The following is a 23,822-nucleotide window of genomic DNA, read 5'->3' on the forward strand; positions in this document are numbered from 1 at the left end:
TGGCCAGTGCGCGAGAGGGTTCACTGACACAACGTTTCACTGTAATTAAAGACTCCTACAACTTTGAAAGCGTCTTGGATGGAATGGCTCCTGTTTTAACAAGGAAATTATTCCTGCAATGGAGGGATGGGACTCTCCCTCTCAAAACTTTCACCAAAGCATGGGCGGGACAGTCTTCCACTGAGATGTGCCCTGCTTGTGCCCATACTAAGGAGAATGAAGTACATGTCGTCTTCTTCTGTCAAGTCTATCGTAAAAGCAGACGACATTGGCTGGTCCCACTGCTCAAAAATTTGGGTTTCAGAACATTCCTTCCTGCATTCAGAGTTTTAAAAACAGACTTATCCCCGCCAACGGTGTTCGCCCTGGCTAAATTTCTAACAGCAATGTGGCATGCCAGATCGCGGTACACAAAGCTGGCAGGAGACTCTTGAAAAATCTCTTATTCTGATATATTGTTCTTGTTTTTAACACCTTTTTTAAGAAGACATTTTTTTAATGATGTATGTATTCTATATCTTTTATGATCAATCGATCGAAATAAAGATTTGGAATTTGAAAAGAAAATATGTATGTTTAAAAAAACCTATATAAACCTGTATGTATTTACATAGTAAAAGGTTTATTGGCAGAGAGACAGTAGGAATGTCAATGGTTCAATCTGAGGTGTTTCCCTCTAACCAGCACACTGAGTGTAGAGTCTGTAATAACAAGCATTGGCATAGCCAATAGGTCTCGCCTTTGGGACCTTATAAGTGTTTAACCATGCAACAGTTAATGCTGTTGCACCAAGGATATTGTGCTGCATAACTAAATACTTATAAGGTCCCAAAAGCGAGACCTATTGGCTAAGCCAATGCTTGTATTTATTTGCATTGTTGCCTAAACACGCACTTTGTACGGGGAACATCCTTTTCAACGCGGATGTTGTCCCGCAGTGCTTTTACGACACATCCTTTACAACGCAAGTCGTAACCACGACTTGCGCTGGAGGGCGCTAAAGGATAAAGAATAGTATATTTACTATTCCAACACCTTCCCTACTATCCACGGGGACTGGTGTTAGAATAGTAAATTATACTATTCACTATCCGCGCCTAACAACGCAAGTCGTTGTAACTACTTGTGTTGTTAAAGACGTGTTGTAAAGGCATGCGTTGAAACGGTACGCGTTGTACCATCATACATCCCTTTGTACTTCGAGTCCATGCTTATGAGAAGCAAGGCTGGCAGTCTTTTACTGCCAGCCTTGCTCATCGTAAGCAAGGACTATACGCTCAAAGTGCGTGTTTATGCACCGTTTACAGGTTTTAAAAACAAATAAATAAAAGACATTGGCATTCACAATGCCAATAGCTCAAACTGTAATAATGCGAGACCTATTGCATTGTAAATGCTTGTTGGCAAACAGTATTCCTGTATTTCTTCTCCTTTGACGAATGCAGATTAGAATTTTCCACGTCAAGGTTTGGCACCACAGTTGTTCCAATTTATCACGTCCTTAACACATTATTAAACCTTCACTTTTCCAAAAGACTGGCGTATGAATAAACATTCATTTCTAAAAGGCTAAAAAAAAAAAGGCAGGAAGTGTCGAGGTCAGGAGGGGACAGGCCAAACACCGGCCTCCTCCTGTAATTATCTAACTAGGCACAGGGGCGGCAATGAACTCTTGGAGGCAGGGTGTGCAGGAAATTCTGATTTCAAAAGTAAGTGTCAAAGGAGGAAAATGCCTCGACCCTACTTTAAATCACAGAGCATGTGCAATCATCACTGTAGGGTCCGGTAAGGTCGGATTTGCGCTGCCTTCATTCTCAAGAGGTATATGTTGCAGGCACTAAATCGCACAGGGGGCTGATCAAGGAAGTTATATATTTTACTGACACCACAGCGCACAACACAAACGGTGCGAGCACTACAGCGGCAGCAGTGCTTAATTTGAGCAGGAGCTTTCAGGTACTCAGCACCTGCATTTCTTTCACAGGGCCGGGGCTACAATTTCTGACCCTGCAGGTAGTGGTCTCAATATTAATTGTTCAAATTCAAAATAAAAAGAATAACATACATTGAACGGTTTCTGGCTGGTAAATGTTCATAGACAGGCCAGCATACACCTGTCCAGGCAGGCATGATTGTGTATCACCAAGTTAGTGATGTCATCTCGCCGATCACAAATCCAAGAAGTCATCGACAACCTATGTCTTGCATTCTATTCCCAGAGTCTGCTGCACCAAACCATTGCCTGAGCTTAAGCTTCCCATTGGATAATTGTAGCTGGGGGCTGCGTCAAGACTGAGTTGAGGCAAGGATGTTGCGAGAGTGCATTTTGAACTTGGGAGAGAGAGCTCTTGAGGAAGAATAAACTAAAGTAAGTGTGGACCACTTACCTCTTTCCACGCTTGGTTCCAATCTTCTCCCCCTTCCTGCTTGCTCCGGCTTCCTCCTCAGCAGCAGCAGCAGACCCTGTGAGCTCCAAAAGCGGCGCCCGCCCCCTACGCATGCGTTATTAGTACGCATGCGATGTAACAGCACGCTTACTAAAGGCGACTCGTTGTTACATCGCATGCATACTAACGCATGTGTAGTAATGGTACGCGTAAAAATATCCGCGTACTAATGGATGTTTCCCCCTACTGGTGTACTGCGATTCACACAATGTTCTTTTAGAGCACTTTTCACATGCGCTCCTGTTTTGACTCACCGTTCAGTAGCAACAGTCAGGCTAACCTGTATGGTTTGTTTTCTTTCTAAAGTATTGCCTCAGTGTAAGCTGTGCCCGACCTGGCACTTCTGCTTGGTAAACTGTGGGCGAACACATGGCTGAGGGAATTGTTCACGCCATCAGAGCACAGTAGAGCAGTTTGCAGCATAAACTTCCAGGCGCTGTGGATGTTACAGTTGTGATTCCAGGTAGCGAGCGCTATAGGAAAGTATGTTCCATCTACAGCTTGTTGATTCTCGTGCCTGCTTGTGAGACTCACAGAACATGGCACCCCTGAAAGGCGAGGCTCAATTTTTAGTCTGCCCTGCTCGCACTAGCCGGCTGCCACTGGTGGTGTGTTTAAGGAACGCACACGTTTTAGTTTCTGATGTTCATGTTGATGTAGTGAGCAGGGTCGGATTGGGATCACAATTCGGCCCGGGCACTGACGAAAAAAGTGGCCCACATTCAAGAGGCGTGGCCCATATTTAAGGGGCGTGGCCCACATTCAAGGGGCGTGCCCTTTCATGAAACACCATTTGCACAGGCAAAGAATGAAAGTGGGAGGATACTGTTCTTGCACAGGTCACAGGGCCAAGGTGACAATGGCCTACATGCTGAGCAACTAAAAAAAATAGCAAGGCCCCTTTTTGTCACAAAATTATTCCAGCCCTCCAGCACAGGAGCACCTGAAAAGCAGCAAAGCCCCTGCTATTACTAACCTACCCAGCCCTCCCCAGACCTTCAGCTCAGGAGCAGATGAACAGAGGTAAGGCCCCTGCAATTAGTAAATTAATCAACCCTCCAGGCCATGGGAAAATGTCCTGGCAGGGGAGCACAAAACACAGCTTTCTGGGTCATCCAAGGTAGCCAGGTAGCCAGGGGGGAGGCTGAGGTGAAGCTGGTGCATGGGAAGTGCCTTCCCAGTGTGTTCTGGCAGTTTGAGTATTTACCATTTACTGTAGTATTACCCTTGTACCTGTGTATGGTACCCTTTTGTAACTTGCACACGTCACTTTTCTCTTGTAACACACTGTTTGCTACCGCTCACTTTTGTTTGCTTTAGATACTTGCACAAGTGCCACCATTGCCTACTTAACGTTTGTTCTTGTGCTGGAGTGTCTGCCATTAATTGCAGTATTATACCTCTACTTGTATTTTGTACGCTTTTGTAACCTGCACACATATCACTTTTTCCTCCTGTAATGTATCGTTTGCTCCTCTTGTATTTTGGTTGCTCACTATTGTCACTTTTGATTCATGTAACTTAAAGTTTGCTTTTGTAATTTGTCCACTTATAATTTTCTCCTCATGTATTATTGCTGTTCCTAGTGTGAAGCGCTCTGACACCTTCGGGTAAAGTCCGCGCTATATAAAATTGCATAAATAAATAAATAAAACAAAAAAATTCCAAACATCACCAGGCCCCCGCAGCCTCGCCCACTATGCCCTGAATGTGAAGGGCTGTGGGCGAGGTGCTAAGACTAACACCGTTTCTGGGCTGCATGGGCGCCAGGGGGCCGAGGTGCAAATGGCTCAAAGGCCTGAAACACCTGGCCCCCAGGGAGGCCGATTATTGCAAACAATCACCCCTCCCCAGCCCATACTCAGCTTGATTGCTTGGCAGGGTAGGGGTGAAGGAGAGCCCACAGCTAACAATCGCTGTCCGGCCGCACGGCGAGGCTGCTTTCATTTTCTCTGTCTGTCTCCGTGCACTCTGTGGGCCGTTTTTTTTCTCCCCTTTCCTAGTCCACTCTCTGTGGACTGGGACAAGGGAGAAAAAAAACGGCCCACAGAGGGCACTGAGGCATCGGCCCTTCGGCCCATTCCCGAATGCCCGCCTTGCCAATCCGCCCCTGGTAGTGAGCCTGTGTGATGGTGAACCACAGTTTGTGTTTCACCAATTCCCTAAATGTTGATTGTTGTATATGGGCAGTCACATCTCATTATTCTCAATCGGTCTTACATTATCCGCACTAAGAGGCATTACTGTGTCTGCTCTTAAGCCGGCTGCTTCTAATGGGCGATACTTATACAGATGCACTAAATTGGTATTCAGGATGAATGATATCTGTCCATTTTCAAGGTTTTCCCCATTATGTGTACTTTATTAAAATTAAGACTTTTGTTTATGCTAATAGGCCGACTAGGGAATTTACATAAGGCACTGGGTTTTTAGGTGTGTAGTGGTATTTTACTTGCTTAGCAGATGCAGTATGTCAGTGTATTGAGTACGGCAATTGTTCTCACAAACATGCACACATAACACACAGACACCCCCTCAAATGTAATAATATAAACACACATTTGAACACCAGCACACAACACATTTGCAACCTCACCAACATACAGCTAAACAAAATTCACATTGAACATGCCAATAGCTTTGCTATTGCCAAGACATAATGGTTTTGCCAGTGCTTTTAAATATTACACCAGAAAGCACGTTGCCGGCTGAAACTACCCAGCAGCTACAGCCAGGGATTTCTGTGCACTTGTGACAGGGAACCATCTTTGTAACCCAGATTGTTCAATTTGAAAAGTCCAGGTTTTGGGGTGCAATAGAAAGGGTGTTTGGGGTGTCAGTGCTGGGACACTATTAACCCCTTTGATGCTGATGACGAGCTCAGCTCGTCATCAGCTACGGCGCTCGTATGCTGATGCTGAGCTTGTCATGTAACACAGTATTTTGAAAAAAGCCGCACACAGCGGGAAAAGCCGCCGCAGCGATGCGGTTAATAGTGATGGTCAGTGCTTAGCCTGCCACACTGACGCGCATTTGTCACATGCACGCTTTCACTTAACAAGCAACCCGGGACAGTGGCAGCCGAGGTCTCACATTTGCGAGAGTTTGAGCTATTGGTATAAATGACAATGCCTTTTATTTCTGTGTTAATTATAAAAACAGATAAGTAAAAAGCATTGTCATTTACAGTGCCAATAGCTTAAACTCTTGCAAATGCGAGCCCTATTGCATTGCAAAGGCTTGTTTAAATTACAAGCTACACTTTAAAACAAATAACATTTAAGCCAACAATACTAAGAACTAAAATTAGTAAAATAGCTAAAACCCATTACCATAATATTTAAAAAACATTTGTACCACAGCATTAACTAAATTAGAAATATATTCTTAAAAATATTACTTAGAAAAAAATTAATTTTCTGGATAACGATATTATATACCAAGATATTTTTGCATCACAACAATTTTTTCCTAATATTTTAGAGTTCTGATATTTTGATTTCGATATTTTGTTCAAAATACCATACTGAGATCAGTGGTCATGACAACGATGACAGTAGCAAGGCGGAAAGTTTGCTCCCTCCTACTGGGACACTGAGGATTATCTCTGAAATGGTAGTAGACTCAATACTTTGATATATGCACTTCAGTAGCACTTTGGGCTTCCAACAGAGTAGATGGCTTCTTTTACAGCATTCTTAAAAGGCAGATGAGGTACTTGAGTTACTTCTTCCCATGGAAGAAAATAAGGCAGACCTCCTTACGGAGATCCTCCAGCTAGCCTCTTTGGCTTCAGAGGGATTGTTTCCATTTATTGAGGCCCTCCTGCAATCCTTATTCTTTTTTCATGGGTCGGATCAGCTTTTGCCCCTGCGATAAACCACCTGGCTCCCTACCACCACCAAGTTTCCTGAAATTTCTATGTGCTCTAAGCAAAAGTTACGGTCCTTTTCCATTGCCGCTCCTAATCGTGAGTTAAAGGGGATTTAGACTATGGGGGAAGAAGGTGTTTTCCACCAATGTAACATGCCTTTTGGCAAGGTATTCGTGTGAGCTCTCTAAGATAATGCAGACAGCCTTGTTTGACGTTTGACCACCTACTTTGTCATGGTCTTTCAGGATGGGCATAATGTAGTGAATCCCATCTTGCACTCAGGGCTGGACATGTAGACACTCTGTGGCAGCCCCTGGTGGTCATCGATGACCCATCTGCTACCATGCCTGGCTTCATTCAATGGCCTTTTCAGGATATATTGGGCCAATTGTGATGGACAAGCCTTATGATAGTTCCTGTATGTTTGTATAAAGGCTTATCTCTCAAGACCTTAAAGTAGTGGTGAGGGTACTGAAGTATGCGTTGGCGTGTCTCTCTGTCTTGGGCTTCCAAATGAGGTTCCAAATTGTTCTCCCTGCAATGATCCGATCCATGTGAAGCCTGTGCTTCTCCAACTCCCTTTTAGACCATTCTGCCACTATCCGCAGTTTAGCCGCTTTATAGTAAAGGCCGAAGTCGGGTAAACCCACCCCACCCTTCTCCCTTAGACACTGTAAGATATGAAAGGATAAACGAGCCCTGCCACCTTGCCAGATTAAGCGAGTGAAGAGCGATCTTATTTTAGGGAGGAGCTCTCTATCCAGTTTGATCGGTAGAGCCTGAAAGAGGTACAAATATTTAGGGAGCACCGTCTTTTTGATTGCATGTACGCGACCCAACCAAGAGATAAAAAGAGGTTTCCAACGTTGAAGATCGCTTTGAAGCTGAATCAGTGTGGGTGGAAAGTTAGCCTTGTATAACCCCTCTACTCGTGGTGTCAGTTGGATCCCCAAATATTGTAGAGTGGTGTGCCTAATGGAGTGAAGAACGGTCCCATAGCTCCTCAACTACAGCCTCCAGAAGTGTTGGATTGCCTGCAGCGCCGGAAGTGAGAGCGATGGCTACGTGAGGGATAAAAGCACATCATCCGCTAACAACGGTATTTTGTTGGCATCTCCCCTAAAGGGAATCCCCTTTATTTCTGGGTTCTCCCGGATACGCATCAGCAGTGGCTCCATGCTAAGAGCGGATAGCAGGGGTGACAAAGGGCTCCCATGCCTGGTCCCTCTAGTAACGGAAAAGAGGGCAGGCATTGTCCCATTACCCAGCACTCTGGAACGTGGCTGTATGTAGTTTGCCCTGATCATATTGATGCATTTATCTGCAAAACCGAAGTGTTTTGAGTGTGTTAAAAAGAAAGGGCCAGTCCATCCTGTCAAAAGCCTTTTCGGGCATCCAGTCCCACGAGAACAGCTGGTATCTTTCGCTTAGTCACTTTTTCGATCAGGTGCACCGTCCGTCTAATGTTATCAAGGGTTTGCCAGCCTTTTATGAAGCCTGATTGATCAGGGTGGACAAGGTCTGGCATCAGGTCATTTAACCTATCTGCTAAGATATCTGAATAAAGCTTTGCATCTAAATTTAAGAGTGCAATAGGCCGGTAGGAAGTGCAGAGGCGCCCATCTTTCCCCTGTGATCACCAACTCAACCATGGATGGGGCCGTCCCCATCTCTTCTACCATATTATTAAAGAGATGGTTGAGGTGTGGGATGAGGTCGGGCACGAAGGTTTCATAAAAATGTGCTGTCAATCCATCTGGACCTGGAGCCTAATTGACCTTGAGGGATTTGATGGCTTTGCCCACCTCCACCTTTGCGATAGGTGCCGCGAGAGCATAATTTCTCTCTTGTGAGACCTTAGGGAAGTTAAACATGTGGAGATATCGATTTTGTTCCTCTATGTCCCTTGTCTCCCCTGTGTAAAGACTCTCCCTAAATACCCCGAATATGTCCGCCTTCCCTTTATCTGTGGACGCCATCCGACCCTCCCCATCTTGTATGTTTCCAATGTAATCCTTTTCCAGTTTTTCCCTCAGTTGCTAAGCCAAATGTTTGCCTATTTTGTTTCCTTGCGTTTAGGAGATTTAACGGAGCCGTTGTAGTGCGTATTCTGCCCGGTTATTATATATCGCCTTAAAGTTGCCCGAGAGGGGCAGTGAGTGTGTGCAGTGAGCCCCTGGTGGGCGTGCTCTTAAGTTCCCTCTCTGCCTGATGGAGCGCAGCCTCCAGGGTCTCCCTTTCTTTAGCCCTCAGTTTGTTCAGGGCTGAGTTGAGCTCTATACATTTCCCCCTTAAGACAGCTTTGAGTGCGTCCCAATTGTTTAACACCGAGGTATCTTGGGGTGAGTTAGAGCTAAAAGAATCTGTAATTTTGTCCCTCGACTCACTCCTCAACACAGGATCCCTTGTGAGGGAGATTGTAAAATACCACTTAGGAGTCAGATATATGCACTATTGATAATGATAACTGGAGGGAGGCTCTGGAGTCCCCCCGAGAAGCTGCCATCTCCTCGTAATTGCGATTGATACAGTTAAAATATCTGCATGGAGCATACTATACCCGGGAGCGGCTGTGTAGGGCTGGGCTCATTGCGTCCCCAACGTGTCTACGCTGTGGCGTGGAGAAGGCCACCTTTATTCATACGGTATGGACATGTTTGTCTCTTAATAGGTTTTGGGGGGTGTCCATAGATGACTGACTGATGTGCTGAGGTGTACCACACACAGTACACAATGGCTAGCTGTATTACACATTGCTGAAGACATTGGTGGTAACGGATATAAACATCACTTACTGGTTTTGGGGTTAACCTTGGCTAAACATGATATAGTCCGCTTGTGGAAAGCACACTCCCCACCCCTGTTAGGGGTGTAGAAGCTGGGGCTAGATTTTTGCATGGGGTTGGAAGAGCCTGTATTTAAAGCCTGGGTATGCCCCCCAAAACACACACGCATATGGCGGCGCTGGGTGGACTTCTCAGGACTTGTTCTGACTCTATCGCCCACATTGCTGGTTTTAGGGGTCCTGCCCCATACCTAACGTTGTTCTTATGTGTACTGCCGCTGAGTTAATGAGTGATGGTTAGCCGGGGCAACATCCAGGGACTTGGTCATCTTGTAAGGGTATTATTCCTTTCCACTCTAAACGCAGCTGGTTGTCTTTTATTTCTTTTCTTGTCCGTTATATTGTGAAATTGTACAAGTGCAAATCTTGCTTACATAGGCCAATACTATATCCTGTCGATCCTGTAGAAAATGGTTCTTGGAGTATGATGTTGGCAAAAAAAAAAATCCAATAAAGTATGTGTAGCAAAAACAAAAAGACCAGTAGGTAGCCTCCCATATGGGATGCTGGTAGAAAGGTCTATAATCTCATCTATTACTCTGCTGGAAAGCAACAACAAAGTCCTTTACAACACGTATCTGGGGTTTTCTGGCCCAACAGCACCAGAGACTTGGTGTACTATAAAGCTATTTATTCCTTGTTTAACAGCAGTTTTAAGGCAAACATAAAACAAGGCAAGGTGCTAACAGATCTGTTCAAAGATATTAGAGTATTGTAAACACTTCTCCATCCTAGTGTGTTTTATGGTTATGAGTATTTCATTTTGCCTGAGTTTATTTTGTATCTGAATTATATTTGTAGTCTTGTGTAAGCTTTGTTTATGCACCAAAAGGCATTGAAGCACTGCACAAGATATTCCAACAAGTGCTGCTAATTGTAAATGGTTTAACTTGCACATAGGGACCTTTCTAAAGTTGAACAGATATCATAATATTAAGTGATTAAACATAATGCCTGACTGACTTTTGAATAACATAAACGTCAAAACTGTGCAAGACTGGGTTCACGCACACCATCAGGCTATATAGGCCTTAGTCCTGGCTAACTCACTGGGCACCATCTGTACCACTATCCTGGAAAGGTAACAGTTGGTATGTGCAACCTCCGATCATGACAACGCTGACTTCCAAAGGAAATCTTGGAAACCGATCTAAACAGTTTTGTTTAGTAACGCATGCTTGCCCAAAGGGAGACACAAGAAATACTCAAATTGGCATTTCAAACATTTATTGAAGCAATAATATTCTTGTGTAAGATTTGTGCTGTGATTGTAGAATGAAACGAAGCAGAGTAATCAGCATCACAAGAACGGTAAAGAAAAAGAATAGTTCGACCATTGTGGTGTTACATGGATTATATTTTTGCATGTAATTATAGTTATGCTGCTACCTAGCTTTCCCTATCCTAGAGTGCATAGTGTGGGTAAATCTGCCAGAATCCCTGTGAGTAAACTAACTCCTTAGTTACATGTTGGTATGTTTAATATAGGCCTCTTTTGGTGTAGGGCTGGGCACCATCCTTCTCAAGAGGTAAACAGGATTCAGCTGGGCATGGTAGGTACTTGAAAGTGAAGTGTGGGTGGGTCTGCACACCTATAGTAAACTGGATTTGTCCGATGGTGAAAACGGTGATTAGCGAATGTTATATGCGTATGAGCGTGCGAAGCAATGGGAAGGTGTACCACCCCCCTAAGTATAATGTGTCAAGTGAGCCCCTGGAAACCAAGGGCTATGCTGCGCACAGCTCTCAGGCCAAAAAGCCTATAAACTCTTTGCTTCTTCTTTAAACAAACATTTATTCAAGTTTTACTAGTGTATTCATATTCATACTTAGAACATCATGATCTCAAAACATAAAAATAAAACAGTTCATTTTCCTTAATGCATGAAATTCAAAAATAACATAACCTTTCTTGTTGAAATAAACACTAGCTCGCAAAGAGAGAGTGGATAAAAAACTTGGAACCGTAATCCCGAGGGGTCTTAATGACCATTATGAATTGTTGTGCTTTTTATGAATAACTTGCGCCTTTAGAATGGAAGGGGATTTTTGCATTCTTTGTAATACTCAACTATGGATAATTTATCAATTTATCACTACCTTTCTTTTTCTTTAGTCTCTTTCTCATTTTTACATTTAGATCACACTTAATTTTAATTCTTTATTCGGAGGACAACTGTAGTCTCGAACCTTGGTTCCTGGATAGTTTTGTTCCCGATATGGGCGCCATCTTGGAACAGACCACATGATCCACACAGTCCTCTTTCTATGACTAGCACAGCGCGACGCGCACAAACCTTTATTTTGTTGATTCGGCAGCTTGTAGGCTTGGCGAGCATAGAGCTTACAGTGGTTTAGATTTGGCGGTGATACGATCATTTCGTAGGTAAGACTCTGGTGTAGGATTGAGATTACGCTATGGTTCATACAGTCAGTATTATATCAGATTTAGTACATATTGTCATTTCCATTTACCTCTAGAAGGATTTTCGGGCATATGTGATGGAGATTTCCTTCGTAATATAACGTACGGGAGAGGTGAACGTTATTCACTGGGTAAGATGGAGACCCCGGTCCCCGTGTTTTTATAGGGCAATTATTACGTTAGTCGGAGCACATTCAGATTGGGTACTTACATTTAGTATTTATATTTTCACACAGACTGTGGATGTTCATGACAGATGTGACTTCTATTGGAGCCAGCTTGGATTTTCTCTTCACACTTGTGTTTTTGGAGGGTAGGTTTATTTACTTGATTATAGTGAACACTTGGTGCCAGTTACGTTAGTGGTGAGTATTTAACGAGCGATGTTGCATTACAGAATTTGATGAATCTTGACATCTTTGACCATACTTGATGAGATAGACCTTCTGAAATATAGAGGTACTTTTTACAACCGTTACAATGGCTAGTCACGTGCTAACTCACGAGGAGGTTTCTTTTCACGTATTTTTTGGATTAATTCAACATGAAGGAACAGTACTCTTGGTATCCACTGGAGGACGTTTGTTTTATTGAGCACCTAACATCAGTCTTTCTCTCTTCTACCTCACCCATTATTCTTTGTAATATTGTGAGGAATGCAAACCCTGAGACTATTGGTGAAGGTGATTACATTAAAATAAGTACGCTTTTTTCTAACATCAGATACTGTAAATTTTGTTGTAGACACGTGAACTGAACTATCCCGAGGAACTTCAACTCAATCAAGAGTTATAATAATCCCTGAAGAAGGGTTCAGTGTGAACCCGAAATGCATAGGGTTTTTTTTTTGTTTTGTTTGTTTAATTGACATACAATTGAATATTATTTCAACAAGAAATGATGTTATATTTGAATTTCATGCATTAAGGAGAATGAACTGTTTTATTTTTAGGTTTAGAGATCATTATGTTCTAAGTACGAATATGAATAAACTAGTAGAACTTGAATAAATCTTTGTTCAAGGAAGAAGCAAAGAGTTAATAGGCTTTTTGGCCTGAGAGCTGTGCGCAGCATAGCCCTTGGTTTCCAGGGGCTCACTTGACACGTACATGAAAGTGTCAGCAAAATGCTCCTCTGTTTAAACAAAGTAGTTATGTTGTTTATATAATAAACATCACCCATGATACCAAGCCTGAAGCCCAGTCAAGCTGTCATTATTGATTCTATTCTTGCAGAACTGTCTCGAGGGAACAGACATTAGAATTTTGCACAGTGAACTTAGTCCTCGCATGGAATGTTCAAGGCTCTGATAATACCGGTCCTGGAAAGATTGATTCCGGTCCAGGGAAGACATGGCTTGGCAGTTCGGGCTGGACTGTTCCCATGAGGCACAGGGTCAGACTGATTTGCATATGGCCATGTCTGAGCTGGGGTGGCGGAGTGAGCTAAAGAACGGTGATGGATTAAACCCAGATCAGTTGACTGGGGGTGAGTGTTTGCATTGTCAACGCTCGGTCCATCATCCCCTTTGGTTTTTCTTTGTTCGCCCTAAGTTGGCAGGGTATGCTCAGACGTGAGTCCCTTGCTCACTTTGCCACTGGATTCAAGCAAGCCCGGCTGAAGACGGCTGTAATGCCAGAAACTGGTCCTGGGAAGATTGATTCCAGTCCAGGGAAGACATGGCTTGGCAGTTCGGGCTGGACTGTTCCCATGAGGCACAGGGTCAGACTGATTTGCATATGGCCATGTCTGAGCTGGGGTGGCGGAGTGAGCTAAAGAACGGTGATGGATTAAACCCAGATCAGTTGACTGGGGGTGAGTGTTTGCATTGTCAACGCTCCGTCCATCATCCCCTTTGGTTCTTCTCTGACAATATGCCTACAAAAATATGTAAATGTAAAAAGAGAATATTATACTATAAGGGAACAAAAACAAATGTGTTCATGTGTCAACGTTCAAGAAAGATGTCAACTTTGAATGTGAGCCTGTAAAATGATGGTGTTCTTGCCTGGGCCCTAACTGAACACATAACAGATCAGGTATTACTTTTAAACTTAATTTTAAATATTTTATCATTGCTTCCTACATAGAAATGGTAAGTTTTGAGATTAGTCTAAAGTTTACATTCAGAGAAGTCTATAAGGAATGCGTCTGGCTGGTGGGGTAATAACCCATTGGCTCCCATGTTGTAGATGAAGTACTGTGCTTGAGTATCGGTTGCGTGGTGAGCAGCTGTAGACTCATGGTTTTGACCCCACTCTCGGTTGCTTGATAGTCTTATGTTTTTGTTTATTTTTTATAGAGAATATATTACCCAAAGGACCTCAAAGCATTTTACAATAAACCCAGATGGACCCAGTAGAAGTCTTTACCATAATATCAAACTCTGTATAAATTAGAAAGCAAATGAAAGTAAAACTTAACAGAAATCGTTAAAACCAGCACAGATGGGAAGTAGTAAAGGTACAGTTTGAAGAAAAAGAGGGGTGCTCATAGGACTCTATAGGTGAATGTGGAGAGTTCAGGAGGAGAAGGTTCTAGAGGATAAGTAAAATTGGATGCAAGCATTATTTTCCCTAGAAATTTTTTGTAGAGTACAGTCTTGAGGTTTTCTAGAGTCCACCGGTAAAGGCTGGATCTTTAATGTTGCTGGCAGAGTTTGTATTATAGCCATGCCATTGAATGGCAGAAACAATGCTTACATGTCAACGAGTTATGAAGTTTCAGACTTCAGGCTAGATTCCCTTATGTGTCTTCTTCATATTTTACCTCCAGCCCATATTAACTTTGTCTGATACAGAGGAGGTAAAGGCAGGGGTGTTGATAGCTTTAAATGGTAAATTCAACGCCCTCAATGAAGCTTGGGAAACCCAGACCATTTTCTGCAATGTAGAGCTAATGCAGTAGACTCCACTGCCACACACAGATATTCAGTCAACTGAGTAACATGTGAGGGAGCTGTAGTAGCCTAAGAGAAAGCACAGTGATGGCAGGGATGATTTAAAAAAAAATAATAACTCTGAAAACCTGAACTTCAACTGGGAGTAGCTCTTGGGCAGCTGTATGTATGATGCAGTCAGTATGCTTGGACTGAGCCATTAGGAATTACTTTGGGACTTGTAATTGTGAACTATTTATTTGCTCTAGTGGTGGGATTTGTAAATCTGGACTAGATTTGTGCACAAGTGGGTGATTGTTGTCTGGATATGGAACATATGATATGAGTAGGTATTTGAATGGTGAGATTTTGTTTTGCTTGTGACATTTTAGATTTGGATTCTTGTCATTGTGCTCTCTGATTTCTTATTTTATTTTAGCTGTTGGCTTCTCTTTGATGTTAGGGTTGTCACTATCCACTTTGAAACTGTTGGTGAAATAAGACATTTAGCTATTCTCTTTTGTCTCAGCTGATGATTTTCTGGTGGTTTGTAATGTTTTTCTGCATTACTAGAACCGTGGAAGGTACCGTTATAATTCTTGATCTGAGAGATGCTGTAGCGGTTAGTGGCAGTTTTGTGGGGGTAAACCTAGTAGCCATGTCCCTTCTACAAAATAGAATTCTCCCCAGATATTGCAAGACTGAGCACTGATGCTGCTGTGTATTGACATGGCATTTCTATCACTCTCTTTATATTAGTTCAATCTGGTCTTCTTACATAAATCCTAGTACACCTTGCCTGCCTTTAGAAATGTATTAACAGCCATACATTGCTGCAAACATAACAGCTAGAAAGCCATGTTCTTTTTGCAGCGAGTTGGAGATATAACTATGCCAAAGAAAAGGATAAAAATGAGCCAGATATGCATAGATAAGGAGATACTTTGTAAGTATATTGCTGTATTATGATGCTCAAGTCAATATTGTTCTTACAAATACTAGGGTCCTATTTATGTATAAAGCATAGCTCTTCTAAAGGCATGATGCATCAAATTCAAGTATTAGTTTCATTTGAGACGTTGGGTACTAATGGAATCAAAGCAGCTTTTCTTGTGCATGATTTATTCATCTGTGGTTGGTTGTGCTTTAATGATAGCTGTAGAAAATTTGCCCTGTCTGCAGGGTCACCCCAGAGTTTTTCCTTCTGTAGATGAACCTGTTTTTGTTGGCATTAGGACTCTGCACTTTACCTGTTCTAACCAGGGGTAAAGTGCTTTCCTTTAAATATGGTAAAATTGGTATACACCAAATTTGTACATGTAATTTACTTATAATTCCCTGGTAAATGGTACTACATGTACCCAGGGTCTCTAAATCAAATGCTACTAGAGGGCTGCAGCACTCATTGTGCCACCTTCTAAAGTAGCCCTATGAAACAAGCCTTAGGCCTGCCACTGCAGCCTTTGTGTTCAGTCATTTCACCCAGCAAAATAAATCTTTTGCCAAGCCTAAACCTTCCACTTAATATATATGCATCAGGCCTAAGATAGGCCCTAAAGGCTCATTGAGCAGGGTGCTTGGTATTTAAAAGGTAGGACATGTCCTAGCAGTGAAAAACTTCCAGATTTGATTTTCACTTTGGCAAAGCTGGCTCTCCCATAAACTAACACTAGGTTATCTTATTGCACTTAAGTGATAACTTCAGTTTAGGAACAGATAGAATACTTCTTGTGCTCTTTTGAATTGTAATGTAAAATCATCTTTATAAGTCAGATTTTAAATTACTTTTATCGAAATATCACTTTTAGAAAATTGCCATTGCCCTTCTGACTGCGTTTACTGTAATCTGACTGTTAATGGCTCTAATGTGGTGAAATGTGTATTCCCCAGACAGTTGACAAAACGCCATTGGGTGTGGGGAAGGAAGTTCTGCCCTGAGCAGGATGGACTGAGGGTTGTACCCACTCCCTTCTTGAGCTTCAGAGGGAAGTTTGAAGGCTCTACCCAGCCCGTTTCTGACTTCAGATGATGCCAACCCTGTCATTGGCAGATGCAGCGCACACCTGGGTCTGGCTACCCTTTTTGTCACTAGACAGGCCGGAGCCAAGGGAAAGGGAAACACCGACCAGCATCAGTTCTAGGGTTAGACCAAAGGGTGCCCCCACCCACAGGCTGGCACTGGGTATAAAAGTAGCACCCACAGAACCTGAATTCAGAACACTTATGGACCTGAGAAGATTCAGAAGAAAGACTGCCCTACTGTCTTAAGAAGGAAGGCTGGGCATCCTTGCCTTGAATCCAGACCCCAGAAGTGCCTCCAATTGCACCGAGGTCCATTTCTACCACAACCAATGACTATTATTGGCATTTTGTGTCTCTTAGTGCTATTTTTACTCTTTTTAACATTCCTAACTCAGACAGGCAGCCATTGCCAGGATGGTGTTCCTTTCTTGTTGTCTTTATCTTGTCCAGAACTCCCTGTACCCTCTAGGTGCCCCTTTCTTTTTTCACCTCAACAGCCTTTTGATCACCCTGGTGTGGGCGAGGAAGCAGTCTGGTTGCCCCATTAGTTCTTAAGAGTAACATGAAGGACAGGGATTTGGCGCTTCGGGACATGAAACTTTATTATTTCGCAGTGCACCTACAACCAGCAACTCAATGGTTAATAGAAACAGAAAATTGGCAAAAGAGGTTGTTGCAGGTCATGATTTGGGAGGACACCCTAGTGCGTGTCTACTGATGAGGGGTAATGGGGTTACCCAGTGATCCTCAGAACCTGGGTGTCTGAAATCAAAGGTCACGTAACTTCTGTCGGGAGATAATTACTTTAAGATGATTTATAAATCTTTCCCCATTCTCTACACTCTGTGTAATAGCAAAACCATGTATATTGGAGATTCAATGAAATGGGGATTGAGGTCTACTGAATGAACATTTTATATGCATTTTGTACAGCACTGTATGTATGGTATTCAACCAAAGCACCTTGTCACTTCTAGATCATCTTATCACTAATTCGTTTGTTTGCGCCGCCCTTTTGTGACAGCCTGACTTAGATATAACCGTAATTGTATACCAGAAAAATGAATTAATATACGAATATAATTGATATTGATTACATCAATCTAGGTGTGTTTACCTTTTTTCTTTTTCTTTATAAATGCTGTTAAAGTAATTATCATACTCCCGACTGAACTTACCTTTCGTTTCATTAGTCATGAGGGCTGGTCCCTCTGGCCTGCCTACCTGGTACGGCACACTGCCCAGGTGAGGGAGGTGACAGTGAAGAAGATACTAGGTCGAGCCCCCTTTGATATGGAACTGCAGATCTGGGACCTTGAACACTTTCAGTCCATCGAGCAGGATAGGTCCATGGACAGATGGATGGAGAGGGTATGCCTACTGGCGGGGGATCTCTATCCGGGGGAAGTCTTCTTCACATTCCACAATACACAGAATACTTTCAACATACGGTGGGGACACTTCATTTTTTATGCTCAGCTCGAGAACATGGCCAGAGATGTTTGGTGCACTCACCCAGCAGCCCAGCTGTCGTCACACATGCTGGGTGGCCTGATTCGATGGGGAGAGAGTAGACACCTCTTCATAATTTTTTATAAGGCTCTTAAGGAAGACTTCTCCAAATCTCGCCGTTGGAGGAAGGCGGCAGGGGAAACAGATTTGGAGTCCGTTTTGAGGACTCGGATTGCTAACTTGCATGGAGTCCGGTGAAAGGGTTCTCCTGCAATAATAGGTTGATGCTGCTACACTTTACTTTTCTGCAACGTACATACAGGACTCCCGCTCAGCTTCATAGAATAGATTGCTCTAGGGAAGTGAAATTTGCTTATTGCCGGGAGGTGAATGCCACCTTTCTGCATCTGGCATGGCAGTATGCTGAGGTTCATGGATTCTAGTGGAAGGTGATTCCAAGTGTTGGGGGCACCGTGGGTGAGGTTGTCCCCTGCACACCAGGGCATGCCTGCTGGGGATGGTGAAGAGGCCCAGGAGATGCAAGACATCCTACAAATTTCTACAATTAGCATTGTTCTTTGGCTCTAGACCTGATGGAATCCAGGGTGGCAAATGAGGACCTCTGGGTCAGTGATGTGTTCGAATGGGGGACTGCAGAGGAGCATCATACACATCCCATCCGTACTGATGCGAGGGCATTGGAAGAGGTGGCCGCATGGAGGCAGCTGTTAGCTGACTTCAATACATATGAGGCTCCGGACAGTGACACTGACCATGATGCATGATGGTGCACACCGTGATTAGTTGATGGGGTCACCTAATGCGGATTTCACTGATGCATTGGTAGGGTCGACATGTGGGTGCATGTACTGCTGCTTTATTTGTACAGCTTGTCAGGTTGAGGTAGGCAAGACATGGGGCATGCTGATTGCACATGATGATATGCACCGACTGTTATGTTACATTTTTTTGTTAAAATGCAAAATAAAGATTAAAAAATATATATTAATAACTCCAGTCCCTCTAACAGGAATTTTGTCGTGTTGGTGTCATTTTGGTTATTAAATTATATTCTATTTTACTAATTCATTTTGGGATTTTTGTTTTGAATTTCAGTTGTAGTACTGTACAATACTTCATGTTACATTGATTTATATAGTGCACTAAAGGCCGGAGGGGATATCCGACACTTGGCCAGGTGTGTAGATATGAGATGTCCAAGGCACTTATATGATGAGTCAGGTCTTCAGCTTCTTGTGGAACTAAAGAAGTCAGGAGGATGTTCTGATATGTTGGGAGGGTGGTCCATGTGTTCGGTGCAATGTAGGAGAATAAGCAACCTCCAAGTTTGCCTTCGCAGATGCGTGGAATGTGTGAGAGAGAGGCAGAGCGTATGTATCTGGTGGGTTGACGAAAGTGTATGCAGCTGTACAGCGATTCTGGTCCTGTGATGTGTAGGGTTCTGTATGTGTGCTTGAGAAGTACACATTGCCTCATATTTAAGCCTAACTGATTTGGTCCAAGCTGCCAAAGGGTTAAGCTCAGGTTTATTTGGTCACATTAGTGGTTCACTCTGACAAGTGTTGTGATTATTTGAGGTGGGCTCTCACTCCAACACGACAAATACCCAAGTTTAGTACAGTAGCCTTTACGTGTTTACCATTTTTGTTGGATATTCACACAAATACACCAGTGTCTATTGTGAGAACAATGTTTGAGTTTGTGAGCTTTTAACATAATACATCTGTTATATCTGAAATAATATCAGTGTTATGTTTTATTTTACAGCACCTCCCCAACACTTGGGAGGTAACAGTTTGATGCATGACTGTTCAACCTTCAGTGCCAACAGTGCTGATATTGCAGGTAAGCACTAAGTAGTGGCCAGATGGTCTCTCTCTCCTGCAGGAAGCCAATTCTCCAGGAGGCCGAGTGCCTGCATTATTTTCTTCTTTAATTGAAGTGTGTTTTTAATTATGAATGATGCTCAACAAGACAAATCATTGTTAAGCTTAAATAACCACTTTGGGGCCCCTGAGCCTTTCACAAACAGAAATAAAATAAAAGCAATAAAATATTGGTTTTCAGACAATATTATTAATCTCAAAATTAGAAATCCGTCACAATTGAACGGAAGAGAGAGATGGCAAGAAAGTGGATTCTATAGTGGAAATTATTACTGTGTAAAGCCTGAGCTGTAAGGTCGCCTTAGAAGACCCTTTTGAGGCTTAGGCTTGTAGTAACATTGAAGTTCCTGGTCTATGAGGGAACAATGGGATTGGTTCATTTACATGCCTAAAATCAGTAGATGTTCAGCCATTAGACTTCAAAAAAGTTCTGTTTCATCACTTGACAATACAGTTGCTTTGATGGTTATTTCTATCTGCGGATTATCCACCTCATGAATCTCCCCTAGGTGACAGCAGCTTGAAATGGCTTTCCTGCACCAGTTGGTGGTGCTGTGGCTCCATCTCGACGTCAGTACTTCTTCCTGATGCTTTGTCAGTGAGCTCTATATGGTGTTCTGATGTCAGTTTCAGTTTTTGCTGCACTCTTTAATGCGGATCTGGATGGAATTTTGTTTCTAAATTAATTTTTGTGTTCTTTTAAGGGTCATGCCGCATCAAGTAGTATTGTGTTTAAAATCCATTTCAGATATCTCTGACATCAGCCCTCGGAATATAGCGCCTGAGCACAACTTCTAGTCTTGGCCGAGATGTGTCCTCATTGTTTCGATGACCACCAGCGAACATGAGACCAAATGTAGATGAAATGCAACCACGTCAATCAGCGAGATTAAAACTTCTTCATCAGAGACACCCTCCCTTGCATTGTATGCATCACTTGGAACGAGGGACTCTCCTGTTTATTTTGCTGATGGCCACTGGGCAGTTTGTCCAGTCTGCTGGTTCATTTGATGGCTCTGACCTTAACTTCATCTTTGGATTCCACACCTGCCCTAATGGGCATAAGCCCTGGTCTGATGCCTGTCTCCATGCCCAGTGTTTACAGACCTGCTTCTGGAGTTTCCCACTTCTGATACTGACCCTACTCAAGTGGTGGTATTCACCCATGCCTTACGCACTATAATCCTTCAGTCTTCAAATTGCATATGAGATGCTTGGTCATATTTCTGCAGGTGGCCTCCACTCCTTTCTGACCCGGATGGGCATGCAGACTTTTTTTTAGCCCTGACAGCTGCCATTCTGCCATGGAACACCTTGTGGCTATTTTGCTATACTCCTGAGGCGGAAGCCGGGAGACGCCCAATTTTTAAAAAATTTGTTATTATTCACTTGTGTGTCACTTGAATTCCCTGTATTTTTAAAACTCTTCACTCACCCGGCTGCCAGCTTCTTCAGCGGGTAGAGACGCTCTTGAACAGCGACTCCTTCGCTGCACCGACGCAAACGCTCGAGTAAAAGCGACTTTGCACCGCCATTCCCGGCGAGGAAGGGAGGCCACGCCCACATTGAGGCCACGCCCACCCGCCACAGTATTTAAGCGCCGCCATCAGCGCTACTAGTCAGAAACTGCTATACTCCGGAGGCGGAAGCCGGGAGACGCCCAATTTTTAAAAAATTTGTTATTATTCACTTGTGTGTCACTTGAATTCCCTGTATTTTTAAAACTCTTCACTCACCCGGCTGCCAGCTTCTTCAGCGGGTAGAGACGCTCTTGAACAGCGACTCCTTCGCTGCACCGACGCAAACGCTCGAGTAAAAGCGACTTTGCACCGCCATTCCCGGCGAGGAAGGGAGGCCACGCCCACATTGAGGCCACGCCCCCTCCCCCTCCCATAAAATGTGCAACTACAGGACGCGCAGCGGACGAGCGCAGCGGGAGCGCCGTCTGCGCGCCGAAGGCGCGCCTAAGGCAAGCCCGTCTGCGCCCGTCCGCGCACGACCGGGCCTTGGGCCAGACACTATGCCTGTCCCAGCCGCCTCCAAGGTAAGCTACTCTCGTAGAGAGCTTCTCAGCCTTAGAACCACTAAAAACAGCGCCTGTCTGGCACTACTCGATCCTACTGTCCCCTTTCCTCGCTGCGATAAATGCAAACCAGGCAATCTCTCCCTTCCAAAACCCCCGGCCCATCCCCCTGTTCTCAAAATCTCGACTCTTAACTGCAGATCACTCCCTAAACACGCCCTGCTTATCAACCATCTTATTGTCGACCTTAATCTGGACATACTATTACTCACAGAAACCTGGATTACGGAGCACTCCAACGCTGACATTGTTATGGCCCTCCCCCCGGGTTTCCTCATCATGTCTCAACCTCGCCCCTTAGGTAGAGGAGGTGGACTGGCCATTATCTACAGGGACCACTTTACTTGTCGAACGAAAGACTGCGCGATCCAAGACTCAGAGAGCTGTCTCTTCACGATTCAGCTATCCTCGACCAACTCCCTGTCAGGCCTCCTGGTGTATCGGCCGCCCGGCTACTCGGGCCCCTTCACTGCCGCCCTGCTGGAAACCGTCACCTCCACAGCTCACCTCTCATCCAACTTTATTATAACTGGTGACTTAAACATCCATCTCGAGGATCCCCTCGATACTGGGGCAACTGACCTTATCGACGACCTAGCGGCCTTGGGTCTGCTTCTCGCCAACTCTGATCCTACTCACACGAAAGGGCACCTTCTCGACCCGGTGTTCTCCAATATTCCCTCCCTCCTTTACATCAAGTCCCAACCCCTCCCGTGGACGGACCACTTTTTGGTCACGACCCATCTCCCTGGAACTTTTAAAAGGCCTCAAAAATCCCCCACCTTCACCAGAGACAGAGCGTGGGCCAGACTCTCGGTGGAGGATTGGTCCACAGCCCTAGACGCTTCGACCCCCAGTCTTTCTGAGGACCCCGCCACCGCTGACTCCCAAGTCAGAGACTGGATATCGTCCACCCTCGACAAACTCATCCCCATAAAAAATCGGGAGATTAAAAACAGGATAAAGGGCCAAGCCCCCTGGTACAATGCTGACCTCAGGGACCTACGCAAAGAGTGCAAAAAGGCCGAGAGGCAATGGAGAAAAGACTGGCTACACAGCAACAAAGACCTTTACAATAGTGCAGTAAGACGCTATAAATCAGCTCTCAAACTTGCCAAGGCAGGATTCTATGACAACAGAATCCAAAACGCCTCTAATTCCTCAAAAGAAGCGTACTTGATTGTCAAAGAACTCCTCAACATACCATCGGCCCCCAGCGTCTCCCATGCCCCCCCAGACAGAAGCAATGACCTTGCCTCCTTCTTTGACTCTAAAATCACGCGAATACTGGACTCTCTCCCCATGATTACCCCCCACAACCCCCCGGATACTGAGGTCTGCACGAACAGCCCGCGGCTGTCCTCCTTTAGAGCTACCTCCCTCATTGAGGTCACCTCCACGTTATCCAAAATGAAAAGCGGCTCACCTCTTGACCCAGCCCCGGCTAGAATATTAAAAACTGCCGCCCCCAGCATAGTCACCACCATCAGGGATCTTATTAACACCTCCTTACGCCAAGGCACAGTGCCGCCCAGCTGGAAAAACGCGGTTGTCAAAGCCCTGCTAAAAAAACCCCATCTGAATCCTGACGACATGTCTAACTATAGACCTATATCACTCCTTCCATTCATCAGCAAGATGGCAGAGAAACTTGTTAATTCCCAACTCTCCCAATTCCTTGAGACCAACAAAATCCTGCGCCCATCTCAAACCGGCTTCCGGCCCGGCCAGGGCACGGACACAGCCCTCCTCTCCGTCATTGAGGAATCAAGGCGCATTCTGGATTCAGGAGGATCAGTGGCGGTGATCCTCCTGGACCTCAGTGCCGCCTTTGATACGGTGGATCACCGTGTCCTTCTACATCGCCTGGCCAGGGCAGGAATCGTGGG

General features: G+C 44.2%; 1 protein-coding gene across 1 annotated transcript in view; it reads left to right on the forward strand.

The window, feature by feature from the left end:
* LOC147683725 (von Willebrand factor A domain-containing protein 5A-like) overlaps nucleotides 1-23,822 on the forward strand; it is a 752,535-nt gene that overhangs the window by 670,950 nt on the left and 57,763 nt on the right. The window contains exon 21 of the mRNA XM_086944099.1: nucleotides 19,732-19,809. Within this exon, the coding sequence (XP_086800225.1) occupies nucleotides 19,732-19,809 (78 nt within the window). The remainder of the gene's footprint in view (nucleotides 1-19,731; nucleotides 19,810-23,822) is intronic.

Source organism: Lissotriton vulgaris, chromosome 11, assembly GCF_964263255.1.
Source record: "Lissotriton vulgaris chromosome 11, aLisVul1.2, whole genome shotgun sequence".
Lineage (NCBI taxonomy): Eukaryota > Metazoa > Chordata > Amphibia > Caudata > Salamandridae > Lissotriton > Lissotriton vulgaris.